Source organism: Lissotriton helveticus, chromosome 7 (genome assembly GCF_964261635.1).
Source record: "Lissotriton helveticus chromosome 7, aLisHel1.1, whole genome shotgun sequence".
NCBI lineage: Eukaryota > Metazoa > Chordata > Amphibia > Caudata > Salamandridae > Lissotriton > Lissotriton helveticus.
Window position 1 is genome coordinate 220,120,349 of NC_136068.1, and position 25,253 is coordinate 220,145,601.

General features: G+C 45.4%; 1 protein-coding gene across 15 annotated transcripts in view; it reads right to left on the reverse strand.

Moving 5' to 3' along the window:
* Positions 1-25,253, reverse strand: part of SPO11 (SPO11 initiator of meiotic double strand breaks) — a 749,185-nt gene that overhangs the window by 433,188 nt on the left and 290,744 nt on the right. For all 15 annotated transcript variants that reach the window (XM_078651981.1, XM_078651989.1, XM_078651977.1 and 12 more), the window contains one exon: positions 11,151-11,217. In XM_078651981.1, the coding sequence (XP_078508107.1) occupies positions 11,151-11,217 (67 nt within the window). The remainder of the gene's footprint in view (positions 1-11,150; positions 11,218-25,253) is intronic.

A 25,253-nucleotide genomic window follows, 5' to 3' on the forward strand; every position in this document is an offset into this window, starting at 1 on the left:
GACTCCATACACATCTGCAGGATCTGCTGTTGTCTCTGCAGCCCTACCCAGGGATCCTGCCCGCTGTCTAGCTCGCAGACGTGCTGCTGTTCGTGTGGTTGGGGTGATGACAGCCTGCTGCTGTACATTTGTGGCTGCTGGCCTCAGCTCCGTCTCCATCTCCTGCAGGGAGGGGACATTTACCCTGCGGCTATGTGTGGTTGGCAGGACTTGTGGAGGTGGAGGTGGTGTTGGTGTTGCTGTCCGCGGTGGTGGTGTTGGTGTTGCTGTTCGCGGTCGTGGTGTTGGTGTTGCTGTCCGCGGTGGTGGTGGTGTTCTTGACCGCGGTGCTGGTGGTGGTGTTCTTGTCCGCGGTGCTGGTGGTGGTGGTGATGTTTGCGGAGGTCGCGAAGGGGAAGGACTGCCTCCATGTTCCAGCGTGTTCTCCGCATCAGTCGCCACTGGGGTCTCACAGATGACTAGGCGGGCGCTGTCATCTGATTCCATGGGGGAGGCATCTGTGTGTGAAACAGAGCATTGTTATGATTTTGTGGATATTGTAATTTTATGCTTTAGTCATCTACATAAAGGACATATGGGAACTGATATTTGGACCTTGACTGCTGTTTTCATGTCATGCACCTCAGGGGTCAGACAGGAACCCTTTCATGTTATGACTACAACTCCCATGAAGCATCACTCTGTTGAGAGATTGTGCTTTAGGCACGGCTACTTGTGCACTGTGTTTGGCTGGGGGAAATGGGCAGTGGTTGACAAGACGCTGCATATCTGCGCTGGCATGCATCTTACCTTGTCTGCCTTCCGCAGCACCTGAGGTGTCCAGTTGGGTGACCCCCACAACAGCTTACGGTTCGATGGTTGACTCCACAAGGTCCTCGAGGGCTGTGTTCGGTGTCACATTTGAGGATCCACCACCTGTGCCAGCCGCATCCTTCACCCTTTCCGCGATCTTCTCCTTAGCCCTTTTGCGGAGGTCGTACCACCGTTTTTTAAGGTCCTCAATGCTGCGGTGTGCGACTCCCACAGCATTCACACTGTCCTTGATGCGCAGCCACATCCTGTGCTTCTCCGCCTCTGGCACCTTCAAGGGCAGTCTGCAAAACAGTTTTTCATGCCTGCTGCTGACACCCTCTATCAGAATCTCAAGTTCCTTGTCTCAAAACTTGCGTTTTCTCTTCCTGGTGTTGTCCTTTCCTTTGGGTGCTTCTTTCTCCATGATGCACTGCTGTGCAGGTCCTTGTCACTGCTGGCTGTGTATTGCTCCTCTGCTCCAGTGCTCTGCATCCTCCTCCGAGCTCCTCACGGCACCGAGTGAAGCATGGGCTGAGCTGCTTCCTGGTTGTGACGTCATCACCCTGCTTCCGGAGCGCCGCGTTTTTTTGCCGATTTCACTAATACCGAATTCGCTGATACCGATTCGGTATTTGCTATTTCGGTATTTGCGGAATCGGTATCTCGCTGTCATCTCGCAACATTTTACCGATTTTTACCGATTCGGTAATATTTAGCGATTTTATTGATGCATCGCGGTTTGCATGTCCTTATTAGCGATTCCTTATTTTTCGCTATTAACGACTACGAATACCGATTTTTTTATGCATCTGCCAGTATGTGTGATAATTATTGAGTGGAAGTAGGGAAGATAACATTTCATCATGATATGATATTGCATTGACATACATATTCTTTACCATCTTGTTATGTTTTTATATTTTTGCTGTTGGTCCATTCTATATTCTGTGTATAATTAGGCCAACAAGTGTTCTGTTATATTTTCTTTCTCAAATTCTTTGTTTATTTCAACTTTGTGAATTTTTAAAGGAGAAAAGGCATCTGTTACGATTGATAGCTTTATAGATCATGGTTACTTTAGGAGATCCATTGTCACCAAGGGAGACCACTTCAGTAGGAGTTCTGCTGACTGGCTGATGAGACTCTCTATATGTCTGGTCTGAGAAGAATAAACTCTCATAAACTAGTTATAATTGAGTGTCTTCCTTACAACACTTTCTCAAGTACAGGCTTTTGTTGGAATAAAAATGTATTAACTAATGATAGAAGTTCAATGTAGTTTCATTGTTTTCTAGTTGTATTGCATTTGAAGTTTGTATCGCACTGGCAGTGGACTTGTCTCATCTTGGTAGGTCTGCCTCAGAATTCTCAAAAGACTTGAGTCTTTCAGTTAGGATTTATCCACAGGTTCGCCAAGCTTCAGTCTAATATAGGAAACTTTAGCCTGGCTATGGGGAGACAAAAATGTACTTGATTCTTTCCATTCAAATTTCAATAACGGCATAAAATAAAGTTCAACAAGTTGGCAAAATTGCCAGATCTTACTCTGATGCAGAATTTTTTTAAAGAGACGGCTACATTCTGTTCCAGCAGATTTGAAATCCATTATTGCAAGTTATCTACTCAAACCACGAAAAGACAACAGTTCTGATTATACACCAAAATCTCAAAGTCTGTAAATCTGCCAGTTCAAGTAATGAATCTATGCATTCACGTTTATTTATAAATACCACTTCGACCTATAGCCTAAATACAATGTAGTTTAGACAGTCCGTGATGAATAAAACATTATATGACAGTCTTTAATATTACGACAATTTCAAATAATGGGAGCAATATTTTAGAAATGCATTAACAATGAAATAGTTATTTGTTGACACGAATGCTTGGCAAGGTGTCCGCAAAGGTCAATCATTTAATACCCATGTACCTATTCACAAAGAGTAACGCTTTAGTAAGTACGTTTATAGGGGCTGGCCTACAACTGCAAGTGTCTTTGGCTAAATGTATACAGGCCCAACATGACAGTGGACTGAGGATTCTCGAAATCCGCCTTTATTACTAGGATTTATAGCTATATAGTCAATGATTGGCTTTTCAGAGAACATGAGACCCAGCTTATAAATTAGAGAGGAACTACTTAGAGGCATGTGATTTGGAAGTAATACTATGTGGGTCGTTGGTCTCTACTGGGATACTGGAACTGACCTGGGCACCATTAATATATAGGCACCATGCTCTCAAACATATCAAATGGCTCGAACATATTACCAAGGAAACTGCTACTTGCAGGACTCTTGGAATGCTCAGTTGTCGGGTCTGAAGGGCTTTAAAGCCTTCGATAATATTGCCATCTCTATGATTGGTGATGTATGGTCTGGAGGACATATTAAATCCTTCAACCATTTTGCAGTTGAGTTTACTCTACACAGATCCCAATTTCGTAGGTATATCCAGGAAGAGGGCCCCAAATTTAACCCAAATGATCCTAAGGTGGTGATTGGAGCAGTTAACTGAGAAGGGGATCTCATGCATACTTAGATTTCTGATGGTGAATTCCACAGAACCCTTTTTACCCCTGCAGGCTAGAAGGTAGAACAACATAGACCCACTTGACGAGGAAGAGTAGCAGAAAGCCTAAATGGCAGCTAGATGCCTGACTATATCTGCTAAACTACGATTGATTCAGTTTATATATTTCACCCAGTTTTACTATGACCCAGTCAGACTTTGGCACATGGATAGATGGAAGGATCATAACTGTCCCAGAAGCAAGGCATACCAGGCCACATTTTTCATAGGATATGGGAGTGCCCGGTCATCACCCAATATTGGACTAACATACACAAAGCTCTGGGTGAAATTGTGGGAAATACATGCTTACACCATATCCTACGCATACTATTCTGGGCATTAACGAAGAAGGAGATGACTCCAAATGGGGCCGCCGACTGGTGGCTGTCGTGTTGATGGTAGCAAAACAAGATGTTGCATGGCACTAGATGGCTTCCACTCCACCTACTGCAAAGGAATGGACATGTTTGCAACAGCTGAAAAAACTGTTTATGCTGCGTGTGGTTGTCTGAGCAAGTACCATAAAATATAGTGTGCTTGGTGGGACCATTAGTCAGTGTACTACTGGCTTGGGGAACTGAGGAGAGGGCTGAAGTGAACTAAGTATGGTTTCATTGTTTATCTTTACCTGTGTTATTAGGACTGAGCTGTGAAAAAATATGTTTGCAGTTTTGTAAAACATAATAAAAAAATAATAAAAAAGCAATGAAAATCAAAGCTTAAAAGAGAAAGGCCTCTCACCCTTTCTAAAGAGATGAGAGGTGTGATTTTCAAACCCTCTGAACATTGCTACAGACTTGAGAAGCCCAAAACTAAAACGCCAGAAGCCTTAATAACAGATGCTTTGACGTGGACGTGCATGATTTTGGTGACCAGGTAAAAGGCAAAAGGCAAAATGCAAAATATTTAGGTTAGTAGCAAGATGCATTGTAGAAACTGCACAGCCATCACTGTATATTGGACTGGAAAAAACCGAGGCACCCTATTCTAGGTGTTCTGTACATCTGGAGAGGTAGCAACAGGTGATATGTAGAATGTTTGTGGGCACCATAGATGTTTTTTGCTTTATGACAAAAACTGATTTCTAATCACGATGGAATGAAAGTACCATACAGAAATCACACTAAAGATGAAATAAAGAGGGCTAAAACTAATGTTACAAGTATAGTGAAGATATGTCATTTGATCATCACATTATATCCACAATTAAAAGTTATAATTTCATTCTGAAACTGCAATTTTATAGTACATTGTGTAGTACTAAAAACGTGATTTACAAACCTACATGTGCATTTCCCACCTCTGCCTCTATTTTTCTGTCCTAAAATCTTTGCCCCGACTGTGGAATCTCCGGACACTTAAGTTCACGTTTTAGTAGTGAATGTGGGAGGAACAGAGGAAAATGGAAATACTTACGACTAATGGCGTGGGGATAATTCAGGATGAGGGAGGGGTTTAGGGAGGGTCAGGGAGGTATTTGGGAAGGGATATCCACCTACCCACCCACCCACCCACAAAGAGTAAGCCCATTGCTATTCACAAACTGCACTTCTAAAGTTACTACAGCCAAAAAAGGACCCAAAACAGTATGTTACTCCAGCTCAGGGATGACGTAAATTCAGCCCCACACTTGGCAATCCCGTGGTAATGCAACACCCTCACATCGAAAGTAATGGAGATAGGGGCTTCAAATAAATCCCACAGGAAATAATGTTAAATTAAATTATTTGAAATAGTTAACAATATAAACAAATATAATTTAATGTTAAATAACAACTATAAAAGTAGTATATAATTATGTTATAACATATTTTAATTACTTTCGAATTAAAAAATATTGTAACAATATTTTTATTTAAATGTAATTAATTTACTTTTAATTAATTCTAAACATTACTCTTAATAATTTACAAAGTGAGAATTTATTGTTTAATTTAAACTTCAGAAGAATTATTTTAATTTTTTTAAATATATTTATAGTAATGAAAGGGTTAATTCGGAATTACGAAAACAGTGCTGGAGCATTTTTTTTTTGTTCTGCACTTAAAATAAATATCTTAATTTATTTACAATAATATTTGTCATAAATATATTTATTATAACGTTTTCTAGTTCAATATTTTTTTTATCTTCCCTGTACTGTACCATGCAGCGATCTCTGCCCTGACTATGGAGTCTCCCTATACTAAAGTATAAGGAAAATGTAAAAAGTTTATTTGAGGCACACAAAAAACAGTCAAAATATGTTTATGTTAAATATAATTATAAAGGTCTTTTATTTATTTACTTTCAATGTAGAACTGAAGAAAAAAATGCACTTGCGCAGCCCCATAGGACAGGGGCTGCATCTAGGGTTCCCCTGACTCATAGGGGTAACAGGGTTCCCCCCCCCCACCCTCTGACAATTAAATAAATAGTGGGTATCCTGGGTGGCACCGGCCACCCACAAATCAACAATAAAAGAGTGAAAAAAAGAATATTAGGTCACTGAAATGTTGGGTGCTCCATTGAAAACAATGTAGTGCTCTGGGTTTCTAATGGCCGGTAGAAGCATGGAGCTTCAACATTCCAATGTCATCCTTCCCAGCTTTTGCTGTGAACAAAGGCCTTACAGAGACCAAAAGGATTCCTTTGTTTTATTTGGAAGAACATTCTGCCCTCTAGTGGCAGAATGTTCTAATAGCTTTATAGCCCTCCGTAGCTGCATTAAACACTGTACTAAAATTAGTACAGGCATTAAAGTCCCGCTCCTTTGTTAAAGGCCTGAGCTGGAGCAGGACTTTAATGGCTGGTATAGCCGCTATGGCGGGTCATAAGGCCATAATAAATAAGTGCCCAGAGAAGTTCCTTTATAAGTCACTGCTCCCAGCCAGGAGCACCTCCTAATGCCCTTTGTGGGGTTATTTGCTTATTTTTTCTTTCTTTATGGTACCCCTATCTGGGCAGTGGAAACACCAACATGCTACAAAAGTGTTTTGGGTGGCTGCAGGGAGTAAAGCAGCTCCCTGGAAATCATTAATTAAAAGTAACCATGTTTCTTGCTGTGTATACAATGTCCCCCCAGGAAAAGTTTAAGGTGTTTCTAAGCATTCTCTGAGCTAGAGTTTTTGCTGTTTCGCTAACATTTGAAGGGATACCATGCAGGTGGTCTTATGGCTGCATTATGTGGCCTGAGGAGCGTAAATAAAATACTCTTAACAGTATTTACTATTGTTGACAAAGCCAATAGGTTTGCTTTCATATACTGATGATGTGACCTCTTGACAAAGGCAATAGGCTTGTCATGTATAATGATGTGGTCACCCTTTGACAAAGCCAATAGGCTTGACTTGTGCATTGATGTCGTCATTCTTAGATAAAGCCAGTAGATTTGTCTTGTAAATGATTTGGTCACCCGTTGAGAAACCCAATTGGTCTGTCATTATACAATAAAGTGGGAATCCATTGTCAAAGCTAATAGGGTTGTCCTGTATATTCATGTGGTAACCCATTCAAAAAGCCAATTGGTTTGCCTTCACATAATGATATGGTGACCCCTGTGGCAAAGCCATAAGGCTTGCCTTGTACATTAATGTGGTCATCCCTTGACAAAGCCAACAGGCTTGCCTTCATATATTGATGTGGTGACCCATTGAAAAAGGCTGGAGGCTTGTCTTGTATATTTATGTGGCCACCTCTCGAAAAAGCGAGTAGGTCTCCCTTTTATAAATTGATGTGGTGACCCCTAGAAAAATCCTTGCATTATTTAAAATACCCCTTTGTATTGTGATAAGCTTTCTCATTGGCTGACTGTGCAGGAGGGTGTGTGTGTTGGGGATAAGGTGGGGGGGGGTTCTGTCTGCATCCCCTTGAGATTGGGTGCAGGGATTGTCCACCACAGGCCAGTGACATTATCATTAGGTATGGTAATAAGATCATACTTTATGTCAAAAAACCCTACAAATTCAATATAAAAAACTAAAGATTATGGCCCCCATTAGGATGACGGGTGGACTCTGTCCGCCCGTCATCCTACCGGGGATTTGGACTGCCCGCCATAAGGGCGGGAGTCCTGTGGGGGGTATTAGGATGTGCCCGCCACAGTGGCGGGCACATCCTGTATTTTGTCTTTGTCTATGCAAATGCAGTGGGGTACCACAGGTACCCCCCCCCATGTGCACCCCCCACCTCTCCTTCACTCTGGGGGCCCACAGGGGCCCCCCAGAGTGAAGACCGCATGCCTCTCCATGGCGGTATCGCCGTCACGGAAAGGCATCTAAAGCAGCCCATCATAATATGGCTGGCGGTGTCTATTAGACACCGCCACCATATTAAACCTTTTCCGGTGGAAAAGCGCCGGACGGTCTTTCCATCCGCCGCCGTCCCCCCCGCCATCCTAATATGGCGGGGGGAATTTAGGTCCGCCAGCCTGGCAGGTGCAATCCACCCGCCATCCTAATGGGCCCCTAAGTGTACGTTATGGTCAGGTAGGGTTATAATATCTTACTATACGTAAAAAAAACCTCACAAATTCACTGAGAAAACAAAGGTTAAAGTGGGTTTAGAAGTAGCTCTGATAATAATATTTTACTTTACGTTAAATAAAAACTTAGAAATTCAATGAAAAAGATTTGATATGTCATCAATGATGTCATTGAGCTTCATGAGTAATGTCATATTTGAGATCATAATCAATCAGAGTTCCACTGGAACAGCATTTTTTGTTTAGCTAATAACTTTGGCCTTCAAGAAACTTTCATAAAAAAAGTTTCCCCACCTCAGCTCCTTCGGTTTCGGGATGATCTGTGAAGCAAGAGCCTAGACAAAGGGGAGATGGTGGAGGGTCCCAAGGCACCTTTGCCCTGTGCAGTTTCCATAGGGAATTTTAGCTAGTGCTACAGCCAAAACGGTTGAACAGAATTATGCCAAGTTTCGCTGATAGCTAGATCTTCATTCAGAAAGCGTGCTTTGGTGTTAATCCGTTCACTTGTTTTTGAAAAATGAAGGTTAAAAAATGGAGATATCTGGATGGTTAATTCCTCGGCGTCCTACAGGACCAGTTTAAAATATAAATAAAGCGTGACTGGCTGAGCAAACTCTTTCTCTCGTCGGTCATTTAGTTTTCTTTGGAGCAAGAATGCCCTGCGGGAGTGAGCTCTCTGATAGGTGGACCACAACATCAGAAGAAATGTTGCGCCTGCCATTACTGAACATGGGGGCTCGGCCCTCGTGTCCTGAAAATATTTATAAAATAGCATATAGGGTGGTAGGGCAGGGTACCTGACCTTTGTCGTGGCGGGGGTGATTTTCTTTTTTTATAGGGGTGACAAATATCTTGCAGCAGTACCGAGGCACAGGGAAAATGAATTGAAAAATGTGAAGTGGGAGTTCATGGGGGTTGGCTGCCTGGGAGGGTTTGGTCACAGGGCTTGGCCACAGCAGAGCCCTGCACCCAACCCAACACCATGTGCAGGAGTGAATTGGCCGCCCGTGGATGGGTGGGGGCAGGGCTTAGGCACAGGCCAGGCTCTGCACCCAACACCACATGCAGGCAGGGGGGTTGGCCACCCACCGAGGATTGGGTATGGTAATTAGATCTTACTTTACATTAACAAATCCCAGAAAAACCCTGAGATAACTGAAACTTGTGCCCCACCATCCTCTTCATATGAACTCACTGACAGCATCACCGATTACATGCTCAATGAAATCTTAGATGACATGATGATAACATTTCAAATGACATAACTGATGACAACACTAGGCATGGTGGGGCATGGTGGGGGGCACAAGTTCTAGTTAGCTTAGTAATGACATTTTCACCTAACTATAACATCACTTTAACCTTTGTTTTATCAGTGAAGATAGATCAGCAAACAGCAAGCTAATAGCTTTCACTCCGTTTTTTGTAAAGAAAACATACAATGGGATCCTAAGAGCTCACAAAATTTGCAGTAATGAGGATTTGTTTTTTTATAAAGAATCGTGGTAAAAAGATTCAAAGAAGGCAGGCTAGAGGCTAAAGACAATGTATTTTAAAGACAGATGTAGGAAAGGCTAAACGAGGGAACAGGGAGGAGTTATTACGAGGGAGGAAAGAGACTAAGAAATAGGAATCAGTCTAATTACAACCTGTAGTACTCAACATCACAAAGTAAGAATAATCATGGATAGGCACAGAAAGGTGATAATATTACAGCCAGTGATAGGACAATTGATACCTAGAAGACCAGCCATAAAAATTGTAAAGTACTATTGGTAAAAGACAGAGGTATATAGTGATCTTGCAACAAAGAGGCCTAAATGGCTAAAGGGATGTATGGTTTCAAGTGCTGCAAAAGCTGTAAAGCTTATAAACATAGTGTAGACTGCAAAGAATATTTTACGCTTTTCTCGAACATTCCTAAAGAAGAAAAATAAAATTCTAACATGTAAAACATATCATGTTGTACATATGCTGATGTGATCATGCTGAAAGAACTATCTATACAGAACTATTTTGCATGCTCACAAAATAATTTTACAACATATATGGGCAATAAGAAATCATGCAGCTTTGCGAAATGGCATGAAGGGAAGGAAGACCTCCCCAATAGTCTAGTATTGACAGTGTATATAACCCTAGGAAGAGGGAAACTAGATAATTAGCATTTAGAAGGCTAGAGTCTAAATGGAACTAGACACGAAGGAACCCAGAGAGTTGAAAATAGAAGATTTGTGCACTTACAAAATATGGTAACTGTCTTTTTCTGATAAGAGCAGCTTGCAAATTTTTGAGAATTCTTTGATTTCTAGCTTTTTAAAATAAAATCTTTTCTTTTACCGGAAAAAATATCAAACTGACCTAGGGAACAGCTGAAGAGAAGTCAATGTAAAATAAACTACTGATAAGCACAATTGATGGTAATATATTAAGCTTGCTCACTGGAGCGAATGTATCATTCTTCACCATTGTACTGATAGTTGCCCGTTACTCATGATGGATTCAATAAATATATATATATATATATACACATTGTGTGTAGTGTAGGTTGACCTGCGGACAGGCCCTGCTCCAAACTCTACTTCAGCCCTACTGCAGACCCGCTGCAGACAGCTCATCCCCACTGCGAACAATCTTCAGCCCTGTGTATCTGGTTTAGACGCAGGCCCTGGCCTGCAGCCAGGTCCTCCAACTAAAGTATCACTGGTGGCCAAATCCTACTGCACATGCTAAAAGCAGCATGTGTTATACTTTTTTTTGTTTTTGGTGAAAAATAATTTTCCCATATTTTTCTTTAATTTTCCATATCCTTTCTTTAAAATGTGGCTGCAAACTCATGGGTTTTCAGCACAAAATTGTGGCTTTTTCCTTCACCTAAAATGACTGCTGGGAGATTTGTCCACCTAAAATGACAGCTGGTGTGATCCACCAGCTTTTCGTGAAAATTGTAATTAACGTGCTTAGAACCTTTTTTGGGTTTCGAGGTATGTATTCCATGCCTCTGGGTGCTTCTCAGAACGCTACTTCGTCAGGCACCACTGACTGTGCACCACCCAAACCATGGCTGGGATTTATTTCCCTTGTCAAGAAACTTTTGAGTCAGGGCTGACTCACAAGTTTCAATACGATTGAAAAAACGTTGAGCCCCACTCCAGCAAATCAAATAAAAAATAAAAAATAAAAACGTTGCTGACAAGGAGTTGCGTGCGAGTCATGATGTGCGATAAAACGGCAGAGATATACAGTGTTAACACATTCAGCATCCAATAACGTAAATAAATTAATTAACATTCCGAAATAGTAATGATTAGAAAACAATTACCTCTTAGTTGCGTAGGTATTTTTCTGCACCATCTTGTAAATCATGGATAGTATTTTAAGAATGAGAGCTGTAACACAAAACATGCCAAGCCCATGAATTATGGCACAAGAGAAATATTAAGCTCACCAGGCACTCAATTTGGAAGTTATTTAGATTTATGTTGGCAGTCTACGCAATACATTCTTTAAGTGCTATGAACTAGGATAAAAAATGTGTCTAAAATAGTGTTTGTAATAAGTGATTTGTTCACCTAAAATGTACAATCTTGCCAAATCGCATTTCCATTAAATTATTATAGCATGGGTAAACGATGAAACCAAATCTTAGTGGGTTTTATGCATCCATCGAAAACAATTTAATAGTGATGCTAATTTAATTTAACAGATCTTTAATGTAATCTGATCTCCATGTAAAAAGTAAGGATATTTTGAACATGCACGAGGAAAAGTTACTTATATGCAATTCTAGACCTACATCATGGGCATTTTCTCTGACTTCAGAAATGATAGGATATCTCCACGCATAGATACGGATTCTGTCTTTGAAAAATAAAAAGCATCAAAGGTTTATATATGGTAATGGTAACCCACTTTTAAGAGCCGTGGCCAGAGCAGCATGTAACAACAGTGTCCTATACAGTTATGTAGAAACCATGAAATGTAGAACATGTCCCACTGAAGGAAGGGGCCCACAGGGTTATTCTTATCACACCACAGGCTTATGCATACCTCTCCACAAGGGTAAAAATGTTTTTCTTGAAAACTATGCCAGAGCCATTGACAAACCAAGAAGGAAGGCCAGTTTTGAACTCTTTCCGTGCTCAGGACGGCTTCTGGCCGTCATGAGTCACCGTAGGCGTGTGCTCATGCCGGCCGGGAGCCGGCCGAACGTTGCCGCTCCGCCCAAGCGGTATTAATTCCCCGCCTGTGCGAGAGAATTAATCAGTGGGCGGAGTTCGGACAGCACCCGGCCGTCATGAGCACACGCCTACTGTGACTCATGACGGGGGGGGAGCCGTCCTGAGTACCCGAGAGCCACGCCCAACCCCACCCCCTCTCGCACCGCGGCGGAATTTGCCCCGCGGCAAAGGCATTAAAGAAAAGACGACTATTTACAGACATTAGATGATTCTCACTGAGAGGAGGGGCCACTTTAGAGGGGCTAGAAGACCAGAGGGGGTGGGCACGAGAAAGGAGGGGTAAAGGGTATATAGATATCAGGTGTATATGTATATGTATTTGTGTGGTTTGTATGAATGTGAATAAGCATATCATAGTGTGCAATTTTATGTGCATTGTTTTGCGTATGTGCACATGTATTTGTGTTGATTTTGGAGTATGTAATATTTTGTTGTGCACCTGCATGTGTGTGTGTCTGGCCTGCCATTAACACGGTGCCACGATTTCACAAACTGTTAAATCACTCATCAGAAGGCCACCTGGTGAAGAATCACATTCACAGAGTGACCAGCATGAGTTGGAAAGCCTTGCACAGACTAGGTTTCAAGCTGAGGGATGAATGATGCACAGCTCAGCTTCATTTAAAACCTGTCCACAACAGGGAAGGTGGCTCCAGAGGAGCTTCATTCTTGTGTGGGACAGAGTTAGTGTGGCTGTTTAGGCAGTGTAGAGTAAAACGCCACACTCTCCTTATCCCCACCCCTCGTCTCGTCTCCTTATTCCCTATGCAATAATAGGGCGAAAATAATTGTAGGGTTAGATCCAATGTAAGGCTGGTGTCTGGAGATGATTTTCACAGTGCTCTCGCTAGCCAGTTCAGTAGGAAGAGAAAGACCTACTTGGAGATTATCACATAAAAATAAATCACTCATTATAAGGAATACAGCAAGATCTGGGCAAGGTTAGGAGAAATATAGGACGGGACTGTAGAAGGTGGAGCTCAGATGGAGTATAATCTGAGGCAAAGAACCAATCAGATGTGTCCTGTAGGTCAGTGGGTCAGAGCGGGTTCGTCCTGTTGACTTTAATTAGCAGCAATGGGAAGCAGTCGGTATGACTTGCTGTGCTGTAGGGTTCCTTCACCGCTCAGTTTGTTCACCATTAGCGTTTCTGCACCTTTGTTAATTTTCACCTTTCCTCTTCATGTTTCGTATCTGTTGGGCTGTGACTTTGGCAGACTCAATTGGCATCTGGGGATTTCGCCTTGCTGTACAGGCAGCTGCCTCCAATGCTCTCGAATTCGGGGAGGGCCTCCTGGTAATCTCTGCATCTAATCTGGGATCTCACCTTTATACTGTGAGCTGTTCCGTCAATAACCTGCTACAAAACGCCATCCATTTGGATTCCAATAGAAGAGGTTTCTTTTCACTCTTAAATCCTTTATTCTGCATATGTGCTCTCTTACCTGCCCTCACAGGGAGGGGATTGGTGGAATATCATAGGACACTGTCTCAAGTCCCTTGGACGAGTCCTGCCAGTTGTTTGAGCGTTTGAGTAAGGCAAGTGAAACGCGAATACATGCTTTCTGTTTTCCAAAATTTGGAAAGAGGAAAAATGGGATGTGCGGGGCAATTGGGGGAGGGGAGTTAAAGAGAGGGCAGTTACTGCCAGTCTACTGATAGGGGTTGTCTGAGGTGTATCTAACAGGCTCTTCCTGGTGATGGTTCAGCTGCCCTGCATAAAATAAGTTGTGGGCGGAGGGGTGGTAATGGTAAGGGTATATGAAGTGCTGTTAATCCACTGTGCAAAAACTAGTCCTGTCACATTTCCCTGTTCCGCAGCCGCTCAAGTCATGGCTTCCCACACCGCACACTGGTACTTGGTCCAATAAATCCCATTACAAAACTACAGGATACATGATGAAAATAAAAAACTCAAACGAAGGAGCCAGTCACACGTGGATCCGAGGGAGAGTGAACAGGAGAGGGGGGGGGGGCGAGGCGGTGATGAATATAATCCCGCACTCTGCCCACTCCCACATACATGCAATCCTCCCACATTGTATTCCTTATTATAAATAAGCCAACGTGCACACTTATCTTGTGGTGGTCGTTTGCTGGCTGCAGTTTTATTAGGAATACATACATATATTTGCGTACTTGGTATCCCATGCCGTCAGTCATCATTGGTGAAAGGTCATATTTGCGCCACCGTCTTATGCATATCATTATACATCACATTTGCCATAAATCATTTGTCCCTGTAAATTGTACTGACAGTTCCTTGTATAGCATATGTGTAGGCTTGTATTGTCTCTTGGCCCTTCTGGGACGTTTCTTTGTTCGGTTGGGTTTGCCCTCTCTTTGTACAGGGGAGTGTAGCTTCTGTCCCGGAGTTAGGCCCCAACTCGCTACCTTGTACGACTCTTGTTGTGCCCTGCCAAGCGGCGGGGGCTGGGCTGCAAGAGCCGTCTCCGCTTGCTACCCCCTTCGGTAGGCCAACTCACCCAGCCATGAGACATCCCAAAATGAGTGGTCTTTCCCATCACCCTTAGGCCCAGTCACCCAGCCGTGAGGCATCCCAAGGTGAGTGGTCTCATTTCGGCACACCTGCTCTGGTGTGCCTCCCTACCAACCATTATCCCCATCGTACTTCGCCTCGCCGTCAGGGAGGCTTACGTCTTCCTGCGGCTCCCCCCTTCTCCTCAAACCTTTCACCTGCAAACTGCTAAAGCCATGGCGCTCCACCAGTTGTTCCAGAAAACTCTCATACCTGTGGAAAAGTCAGCCCATATCGCACCTGATGCCCAGGCTGCTGGTGCAGGGCGACTCTTAGTTCCCATCTTGAATAATTACCAAATAAAGAGACGGGCGCTGAAGGCAGGAAAACAAGAACAGAGTTTATTTCTCATGAGGAGAGCATGTCATTTCGGACACTCTCATAGTGTCTTCAGGAGGTGCTCTAACAAGTTTCTCTGAGGCTTCGTCTTTTATACACAGGTTTGTGGCACACATGCATCCTTTATTACAATCAAGACATTGTGAAGTACGAAGATATTCCAACACGTGGCTACAGTAGGGGCCCTTATCCTCCTTAACCACTTCGACGCTAATGACAAAGCCAGCTCGTCATGGGCGTTACCTGCCCTGCGCTCATGACGAGCTGGCTTTGTCACAAACAAGCCATTTACTCCTTTCTCAGCGCACAGCAGGTAAACGCGGTAGCGCTGAAGCAGATACAATAGGAGGGGGCTGTCACGCAGCTGAGTGTTCTGCTGATTCCTTTGGAATGTGTGCTCCTGATCGAATCTCAGGGGGTGGGGAGGTCATGCTCAATAGTGGCTCCTTTCAAGAGAGGCGAGTGCATACAGTAGTGGGCAATAAACTGTATCCTCAGGCTAAGGGATGACCAGCGGTCCATGTAGACAATTAGTGTTCAGAGGAAGAGGTCATCAAAGGAGGGGTATTCATGGAGGGAAAGGAGGTGTTGGTCAGGCGCGGGGTGCGATTCTCAGAGACAGAGTCATGCGGGAGGGGAGGGCTCATGACTTGTGCATGTGAGAGCGGGGGCGGTCAGGGTGCATGGGGGAAGCTTGCAGGGTCAGGGTAGGGCGCTGGTGATCGATCGCAAACAGAGAGACCATGGTACCTAAAATGGCTGTTGTATATATGTGTGCCTGGGTCTATGCTGGCGGGGTAACACAGTCAGTGTTTTGCAATGTCCGTTCTGCTTACGACAAGAGGTACAGTGAACACAAATGAACGCCGCTTATGTACATACACATTGCTATTTTCAACAGTCGCCGCTTTTTAACGTAAGCTAGTTCTTTTGTGTTTACCCTAACTGACGGAGTGTACATATAGCCATGTGTGGCCAATGAAATAACGTTCGTAAATGCTAGCAGATTGAGTATAACCATATGTAGTCACAATCGATTGGTGAAATGTGGTACGTATGAATTTACATGTGTTGGGTTATTCATGCAAGTCTAGAGATCGGCATAATACTTTAGTCGGGGTCAGTCAAGAAAAAATGTTCCGACACATTATAAAATCAAGTTCTCATTTTCTCTCCAGCGACATCAACATACAGAAAAAAGTGCTCTGATACCTTCGGGTCTTGTCAGTACTATAAGAGGCTTTTGAAATACTAAATACATGAGTGACCGATGAAACATTTTAAAAGGCAATACAAAATGGTTGAGGGAGGGATTCAATTCGATACAAGCAATTAGTCAAGGGGTGAGTAGAAAGTTCTGGAAAGGGGGAGGGTCTTTGTCGCAATGTCTTTTAACAGAGTCCGTCTTCTTTTGTTGGCGCTGCTGAGCACCGGCGGTGGAGCTATAGGTCCAGCTCGGATTCATCCTTACACGTTGCAGGGTGCGATCAGTCCTCTGCTGTTAGATCACAGTCCTGTTTCCTAACTTATTTTCTTAGGGGTGCCTCAAGCTGGGCACCTGCGTGTCTTTCTTTTTCCGTGGCAAAACCTCATTCTATAGTCAAAAGTTTATGCGAAAAAGGGTGAGTTTGTTGAATAATCGAGGGAAGAGAGGGCGGAGTGGGGCCAGATCTTTGAACACACCAAGGGACCAAGGGAGCAAAGGACAGCGAGCAGGCAGGCCCATCAGTCGGACTCAAAAGGGGACGGGGACTTCAGGCACGAGTGGGTCAGCAAGTCGAGGGCTTCAAGGCAGCCCTTCATTCCTTCATCTGCCGAGTTTGAAAGTTGTGCCTCGTCCCGCGTCTCGTTGCTCTGCGGCTCCACCTTTGGTTGTGGTCACATGTGCTTCATGATCTGTGGCCAGGCTGTGCGTCACGTCCAGCTCCTCTCCTCCGGTGATTGTATCTTTGAATGGGTAGAAAACAAGTTTTAGAAAAACTGGCAGGAGAAGACATTTATACATCTCAATTCCGTCCCCAATCCTATGTAGGTGGGGGATAAGTTCATCTGTCACAGTCAGAAGTCGTCACTTATGGAGTCTGTAGGAGTGCATTGTTATTGAATTCATAAACCTGTGTGGCGTTCATGCGCGACGTATGGTGAGAGAAATTGGACTTTTATACATGGTGTATTATATCATCACTCAAACTCGAGCCCCTATGTAGAGACTCGCCCTTTTTCATTTTAACCCAAGTACTGACAGTCTTACACTTTCCTTCGGGGTCGGCTAACTCTTGCAAGCAGGGGCGTTATCGTCATGAAGAAGGGGGAAGGGGGCAGATGTTAAACATGGTTTTCCTGGGGAATGACCGTTAATCAAGGTCATCAATTACGTTTCGTGGGTAGCTGACATGAGGCTGGGGTTAATCGGGGGAAGCGTGGGCGCTTTGGACAGGGAGCTGGGGTCGATCGGGAGAAGTGGGGTACCCTGGGCATCCGCACTTAAGTGCAGAGGGGTGAAGTGATCGGTGCATTGGGAATTGCATTTCTAGCGAACTGGAAAACAGAAGGCCATTGACGTTATAGTCCCCCTATAAAAGGGCAGATTAGGGGACATCCGTCGTCTTACCTGTCCTTTCCTTCATTATCAACTCGGGTTCCATCGTTTTGCAGAAAGGAGAGGTAGTGATATGGCAAGTCACAATCGTTTTTAGTTCCTGTCAATTTTGCCGAACACCTTTGTGTTCGAGGAGACCGAATTAAGTTTTGTGCCGGGGGGGGGGGGGCACAACGTCACCATACAAGGAAAGAGGGAACAGGGGGCCTTTGGAGAGAGAGAGAGAGAGAGAGAGAGAGAGAGAGAGAGAGAGAGAGAGAGAGAGAGAGAGAGAGAGAGAGAGAGAGAGAGAGAGGGAGAGGGAGAGGGAGAGAGAGAGAGAGAGAGAGAGAGAGAGAGAGAGAGAGAGAGAGAGAGAGAGAGAGAGAGAGAGAGAGACGTGTACAATAATGGGCCATTCAGTGCGCGCACAACACAGAACAACAGGGGTTAAGTAATACGGAAACACAGGCAGAGGGATGACGTAGATCCATGCATCACGTACACACAAACTCAGACGGGGAAGACAGTACATGTATTATATACAAAAATCCAAGACAAAACATAGAACAGTTATTGGCCAAAATGATCTCTTCCTGTACGCTGCGCATTCTCAGCATCCTAAGCTCTCTTTACTTTTTCTTTTCTTTTTATTGTCGGCTGCCTTTACTGGAGGTTGTGGTTGCACACACTTACGTCTCTGCCACTTGGTCATGAACTAACCTGGTCGGGCTAATGCTCACGGTGGTATTTTCAAGTCATTTTAGCAAATGTGTTTCCAGGCTGAGACAACAGTTGGTGTCAATTGGAGAACAATGGGGCAGCTTTGAGTTACATGTCTATGAGGATGCGAAAAAAGGAGGTAGTAGGTTTTTAAATATTGGCAATATTCCTAGTCCTCTCGGCGGAGGATACTTGTGTAAACCTTACCTCGGAATATTCCTTAAACTTTCCCTATTTAGTTAAACGTAGGAATGTATTCATTATTGTACGTCATTTTTGGTTGCATTATTCGGGGTTTGTCGCAGTTAGGTACCATAATCAAACGCCTTTTTCCCGTCTCTTCGTCCGTTAGATCACCATTTTCCTTTTCGTCTTTTTAATCGATGTTCCAAAGTAACCTGCAGAAAGAGGGAAAAAGAAGGGGGCGGGGGCAACATTTAAAAACACATCAGCGCGCATAAACCCGAAAAGGCTTTTACTTACTACATACTCGGTCTATTACCACGGAGCGCAGTTCTTGCCAACTCGGCATTTAAGCCCAGATGAACCTTTTAGTGTGGGAGAGATGTTTATCAGAAGCCGGTGTGTGGTATTCTGGACCGTATGTAGGGAGGCCAGGTGGCACTCCTTCGGGGCGACTTAGGGACATTTTAGCACAATTTTCCTGATACAGGTAGCATATAAAGTATAGGCTGAATTCCAGGTTTTTTTTAGCGGTTGCTTTAGGCTGTACAAGAATGTGCAAAGTACATACAACAAAAACCTGGACCATTCATATTTGCACTATTTCTGTGTACTATACGTTTTAACCCTTAACTAATCGAGCTGAGCCATTTCACCTGTATTTTAGTTATATCGGGAATAGTGATCATTCATTTGAAACTTATCAACTTACGCGTGACAACTACGTTTGCTTTTTCCAAAAATCTTTAATAAGAATGTCGGTGCACAAATACGGGCCTACAACCCCGTGGGCCGGCCACGGAGCAGGCTGGAACTGTAGATGTGGGGATACTTTACTAGTGGAAAACTTAATGGAGTCGGTGGTCGTTAATTTCATAAAAAGTGCGCCAAGTGCAATAAAAATCATATCGAATCTTTTAGTGTGAGCGAGTATCATAAGCATTGAAATTCGAACTTTCAATAATCATGATGCGCCAAAACTTAACAACAATTCATTGTCCGAATGTTCAATTGGTACCCATCTCATGTCAATTCATTGTCCTTCATTGTCCGAACACATAATCAGTACCCATCTCATATCAATTCATTGTCCGAGCTGACAGTATACATCCTATATCAATCCATTGTCCGAACATATAATCAGTACACATCCTATATCAATCTATATGTTTAAAAAAACTTCCTACATATCCCATGACACCAAGGCTGAGCAATCGGGGTACAATAAGGAGTTGAGAGTTTCATTTGCATCGGCGCCATTTTGGGTGCAGTCAGGCAGATCCAGGCATAGTCTAAATCTCCACTAACTCGTGGTTGGCCCAGAGCTTCCTTTTGGCAGTCCAAAAAGTTCCGTTAAAGGGCAAAAGAAAGGATCGGTGGTCTGAACCATCAGTCAAAAGGGGGAGGGAGGCAACAATTTTCCTACCGGGTCATACTGGGGTTTTCACCGGAACTGTTCCAAACTGCAGTCTGCAGGATTCTAGTCATTCAAACTGAAGCTGGCGCCGGCATGGGAGTGCCGACGTCTCGCGGCTACATTTTCATCGTTCCGTGGGCAATCATGGCAGTCATTCCCCATCGGGGGTTTCTGCGGGAGTTGGGGACTCCCGTGGCTCCTTTAGAATCTTCAAGGTCGAGGAGAACTTTTATGATGGTGGAATCAGCAAGCAACCGGGCCATTCCTTCATGCTGGGCCCGCTCTTGCAAGGTCGACCGCCATTTTGAGAGCTCGGCAGCTACCGGCGATCGCGGGGTCAAATGAGCGGACGGGCTCCAACCTGCCGGGCGAGGCGTTGCAGCATCGCCACAGTGGACGAACCCTTTGCTGGGTGCGAGGAGTGTTGGGGGTGCAGCTGGGGAACCTCCACCTGGGGAGGTGGGAGAGGCTCGTTCGCGCCGCCTCTCCCTCCCGGTGCACCCCACGGCTTCTCATTTGACATTTGTTATGGCCGGACCAGGCGATGAGGACGAGGGGGGGGGGGTCGGAGGCATGTGCAAGACATCCCCCCCCAGTGTTGTCGCAGCAATTATAGAAGAAGTGGCGACGCCTGGCACGTTTCGGGCCGGGCCTCCGGTTGATGGCGGCCGGACGCTCTTCGCTCTGGCCCCAGGAACGGGTCCCTTGGTTCATCCAGTGGGGCAGACCTTGGCGCGTGGTGCTGCCTTCGGGCTATTTGTGCAGTGGCCTCTCCACCCCCAGGCCTCTTAGGGACGCTGGTCCAGACTGTCTGAGAGAGGGAGGGGTTGGGGCATGGACATTCCCCCCCCTGCAACTCTCCAGGGTTGTCGTAGCCGCCACCGCGGCCGGATCCCGTCGGCCCCAGCCTCTCCTCAGGCCCACCTCATGCGATGACCTCCGGCCGACGGCTGGCAGCAGGACCCGCCCTACATGTGTTGAAGATCTCGTCTTCCGGCTGGGCGTAGCCGCAAACCTGGTGCACTTTGGGAGTTTCCAGAATGGGGGCGGATGTCTGCTGACTTGTATCTTTCCCAGGTTGCCGTTATTGGGGAGTGGCAGGCGGTGGGACAGACATGTTTGGAGCAGTGAGGGGCGATGAAGCCTCGTTGCCTCGTGGCCGTCGCAATGTCAAGCTTGGCTTCTCTTATCATTTTCAGGTTTCTTATTACGGGCTTATTTCTAACGTTTCTTGTTTCTAGGACAATCATATGTTTTATCGTTAAGTATTGTTATCGTTTCCTTATTCGTTATTTAATAAAAATTTCATCAGTGGCCTACTGATTTCGTTTTCCTATTCCTTTCTTTCTAGTTTGTTTCGTGCTAAAGTTTCTGTTAACAGGATACAGTGATCACTTCGTTATTATTGCATATGTCCTTTTCACTAGGGTGCTCTCTGGTCGGGCCAGATGACCTTACTCTAGTAAATGGTCCGGGTGGAACTGGTTTATCAATCAATGGGGAGTAGATAGGCATGACAGATTTACAACGGGGGACAAAGGTCCGCATTACCTACCCTTCACTACTTGCAAAGACTAGACAGAGTATTTCTTTTCTATGTTATTTGCAAACAGAGAATACCTCCAAAAAGAACAATTCCAAACAGTCAATGTTCGGACAACCAATCAATCAATGAGGAACGAAATAGGCACGACGGGTTACAATGGGGGCAAAAGCCTGCGTTACCTACCCTTCACTATCTGCAAAGGGAGAGAGAATATTCCTATTCTTCCCCGTTTGTAGGCAGAGAAGATCCTTAAGAGAACCAACTTCGAACAATTCAATGCTCGATCAAACAATCAATCAATGGGGAGAAAAATAGGTATGACGGATTACAATGGGGACAAAAGTCTGCATTACCTATCCTTCACTATCTGCAAGGGGAGACAGAATATTCCTATTCTTCCCCGTTTGTAGACAGCAAATGTCTCAAAGAGCAACAGAGCAACCAATCAATCAGTGGGGAGAAAAATAGGTATGACGGATTACAATGGGGGACAAAAGTCCGCATTACCTATCCTTCACTATTTGCAAAGAGAGAGAGACGTTCCTATCTGTCGCTGTTTGCAAACAGAGAATGTCTCCAAGAGAACCAATACTTCAAGTAGCACCCAAGGCTAAATGAACCAATCAATAAACAATACCAGTATCTAAATACCGTTTCCAATATCAATAATCAATCAATCAATCAGATGGATAAAGCCATCCTACCAATTAGACGTAAAGACGTCCTACTTAACCTTATCCGGACCGGACCGTGTGGACAGTTCTTCGCCTTCCTTTCTCCAGCGCCCGATCGTTCTCTTTCTCCATGTTTTTACCGTAGCATTCCTGTGGGATTCCAGTCAGGACATTAGGTCACTTGAGAGAGGTCCGTTCGGAATCGGTGAAGTTCATTCAATCGGCAGCCGGACGAGGGCCCTCTCAAGGCAGGTATACTCCAATCATTTAGATGTTCACCCCATCGTCTGGACCTCTCTTACCGGACCTCATGTCGCTGATGGACCCCGCATTGGGACGCCAATTGTGGAAAAGTCAGCCCATATCGCACCTGATGCCCAGGCTGCTGGTGCAGGGCGACTCTTAGTTCCCATCTTGAATAACTACCAAATAAAGAGACGGGCGCTGAAGGCAGGAAAACAAGAACAGAGTTTATTTCTCATGAGGAGAGCATGTCATTTCGGACACTCTCATAGTGTCTTCAGGAGGTGCTCTAACAAGTTTCTCTGAGGCTTCGTCTTTTATACACAGGTTTGTGGCACACATGCATCCTTTATTACAATCAAGACATTGTGAAGTACGAAGATATTCCAACACGTGGCTACAGTGGGGGCCCTTATCCTCCATACAATAGGAGGGGGCTGTCACGCAGCTGAGTGTTCTGCTGATTCCTTTGGAATGTGTGCTCCTGATCGAATCTCAGGGGGTGGGGAGGTCATGATCAATAGTGGCTCCTTTCAAGAGAGGCGAGTGCATACAGTAGTGGGCAATAAACTGTATCCTCAGGCTAAGGGATGACCAGCGGTCCATGTAGACAATTAGTGTTCAGAGGAAGAGGTCATCAAAGGAGGGGTATTCATGGAGGGAAAGGAGGTGTTGGTCAGAGGCGGGGTGCGATTCTCAGAGACAGAGTCATACGGGAGGGGAGGGCTCATGACTTGTGCATGTGAGAGCGGGGGCGGTCAGGGTGCATGGGGGAAGCTTGCAGGGTCAGGGAAGGGCGCTGGTGATCGATCGCAAACAGAGAGACCATGGTACCTAAAATGGCTGTTGTATATATGTGTGCATGGGTCTATGCTGGCGGGGTAACACAGTCAGTGTTTTGCAATGTCCGTTCTGCTTACGACAAGAGGTACAGTGAACACAAATGAACGCCGCTTATGTACATACACATTGCTATTTTCAACATACCTTCCTCAGCTAGGTGCACCCCATCTTTCGCGTAGAACTCGGGGAGGACCGTGTATATGAGCCCCTGCCTCCCCGTTTCACAGCCATAGGTTCTACCGAATTTGCTTATGGTGAGGTTCAGTTTCTTCCGGGAGGTCTCTACCGCTTTCTGCAAATTGGCCCGCGCCATTAATCTCTGATAATCAGCTCGGACGAAATCCTGGCGGTGCTCTCAAAGGCCCTGGCTGCCTCTGTGAGATCCCTCAATATGTCGTGGAGGAGTGCTTTCCTCCCCTGCCCGGCCAAATCAAGGCCACAGTGGACAGGTGGGCCTGTGCACCTGACCTGGATTTTTTGGAGTTAGTAGCCCACTGTATGAATTGCTTGGTTGCCCTGCGCATGGCTCCTACATTCCCCAGGGACTGGATGCCTCCTACCCGCATTACAGTGTCCACATATGTCTCTATCTCCTAGCTGTTTCTGGGGCGAATGCCTGGCCGACCAGCTCCGACAGTCTTACGTGATGATATCTATGGGTGAGCCAACACTTTAACTGCGTCAGGCACCTGGCGAATGCCCTGCCTGCTGGGATTACCCTGGCTGCAAAGCTCTTTCTTAGGACCCACCCCTAGTGGGGAGATCACCAATTCCGTGCTCATGTGGGAGAGGAGGGATCCCTCCAATCTACCCACAGCCCTGTCCTTCTCAATTTTCTTTGCCACCACCCCTGGGTGCTGCAATGCTGATTTTAGGTTACTGGTACAGGCCGAGCAGAGAGGGCCTGAAAATGGGATGGGGAAACCGTCCTTGAAGCCGCGAACTAGAGTGTTGATAGGGGGCCATGCTAGCCTATATTTCCAACCCCGTGTTGGCCGCCTCGTGGCATCTGCGTGCCCCTCATTGCTTCTTTTTCTCTTTTTTGTCTCCCTTGTGCTCCCCCCCTGCACTTACACCCTGCTGCCGGGGGTCCCCCCCAACAGGAGGAGCAGATGAGTTGGAACTTGCATGAAACCCGGTAGGTGCATACGCCTGCCTCAAACTTCCAGCAGATTGCTGGCGCCCCATTAGTATGCGGTGCTTCCCACGCGCCGGACTGTCTGGGCTTTTGTGGAGGCCCCCCTTTCCCCTTGTAGTGTAGAAGACCCTCAAAAAGACTGCTCCCTCCTCCCTGCCCTAGACCTGACCTCCTTAGCTCCCATCATTTTATGAATAAAACCAGAGACGTCCTCCTCGTTCCACTCCATCTCTGGGTCTGTCTGCATTTTTAGCCTGAAACCCTTATCGTATTCTAGCAAGGCGTTGCCTGGGAATTGCCTCTGGGCCTTATGAATGTTGGCTTCGTACAGCCATAGGTCGGCTACGCAGCGCGGGAATTTCTCCACTATGATGCATGCCTTAATTCTGAATGCATCCAGCCAGTTGTCGAAGTTCCTTTCCTTGCGCTCCCTTCGCTTCTCCCTCCTATCCTCATCCTTCTTATCGCATGTTGTAAGGTCCAGCCCTTCTAATTGTATTTCTAGCAGGGAGAAAATGTCAACAAACTCTTTTCTCCAAATTCTCTCCTTGACCGCTAATGGTATGAGGCTTGCCAGACCTGTGGCCCTGGTGGTCAGTGATGCTGGACCGGGTGATGGCCGCTCATAGGGTTCCGCTGTCTGTGGGAAAGCGGGCGTGTTGCCTGGTGTGGCTGCGCCCCCCCCAGGCCGCTAATGGTGACCCTGTTTCTCCACTGGCCTCTTGCGTACCGTGGCCTCATAATGTGTTCTGACGTGCCTGGCCCGATCTAATAGATGCCAGGGCAGTCCGGAAAATTCTTCCTCTGCCCCTGTCGCTGCCTCTCCCTGCATGCCCCCCTGTCTCCCTTCTACTTGGGCCCCCACCGCTCCCATGCCCTGCCTGTCTAAACCTCTCAGCAACAGCGGCGCCATGGTTTTAAAACATTCTTGCACTATCGCACTGATATGCTAACCACTCGC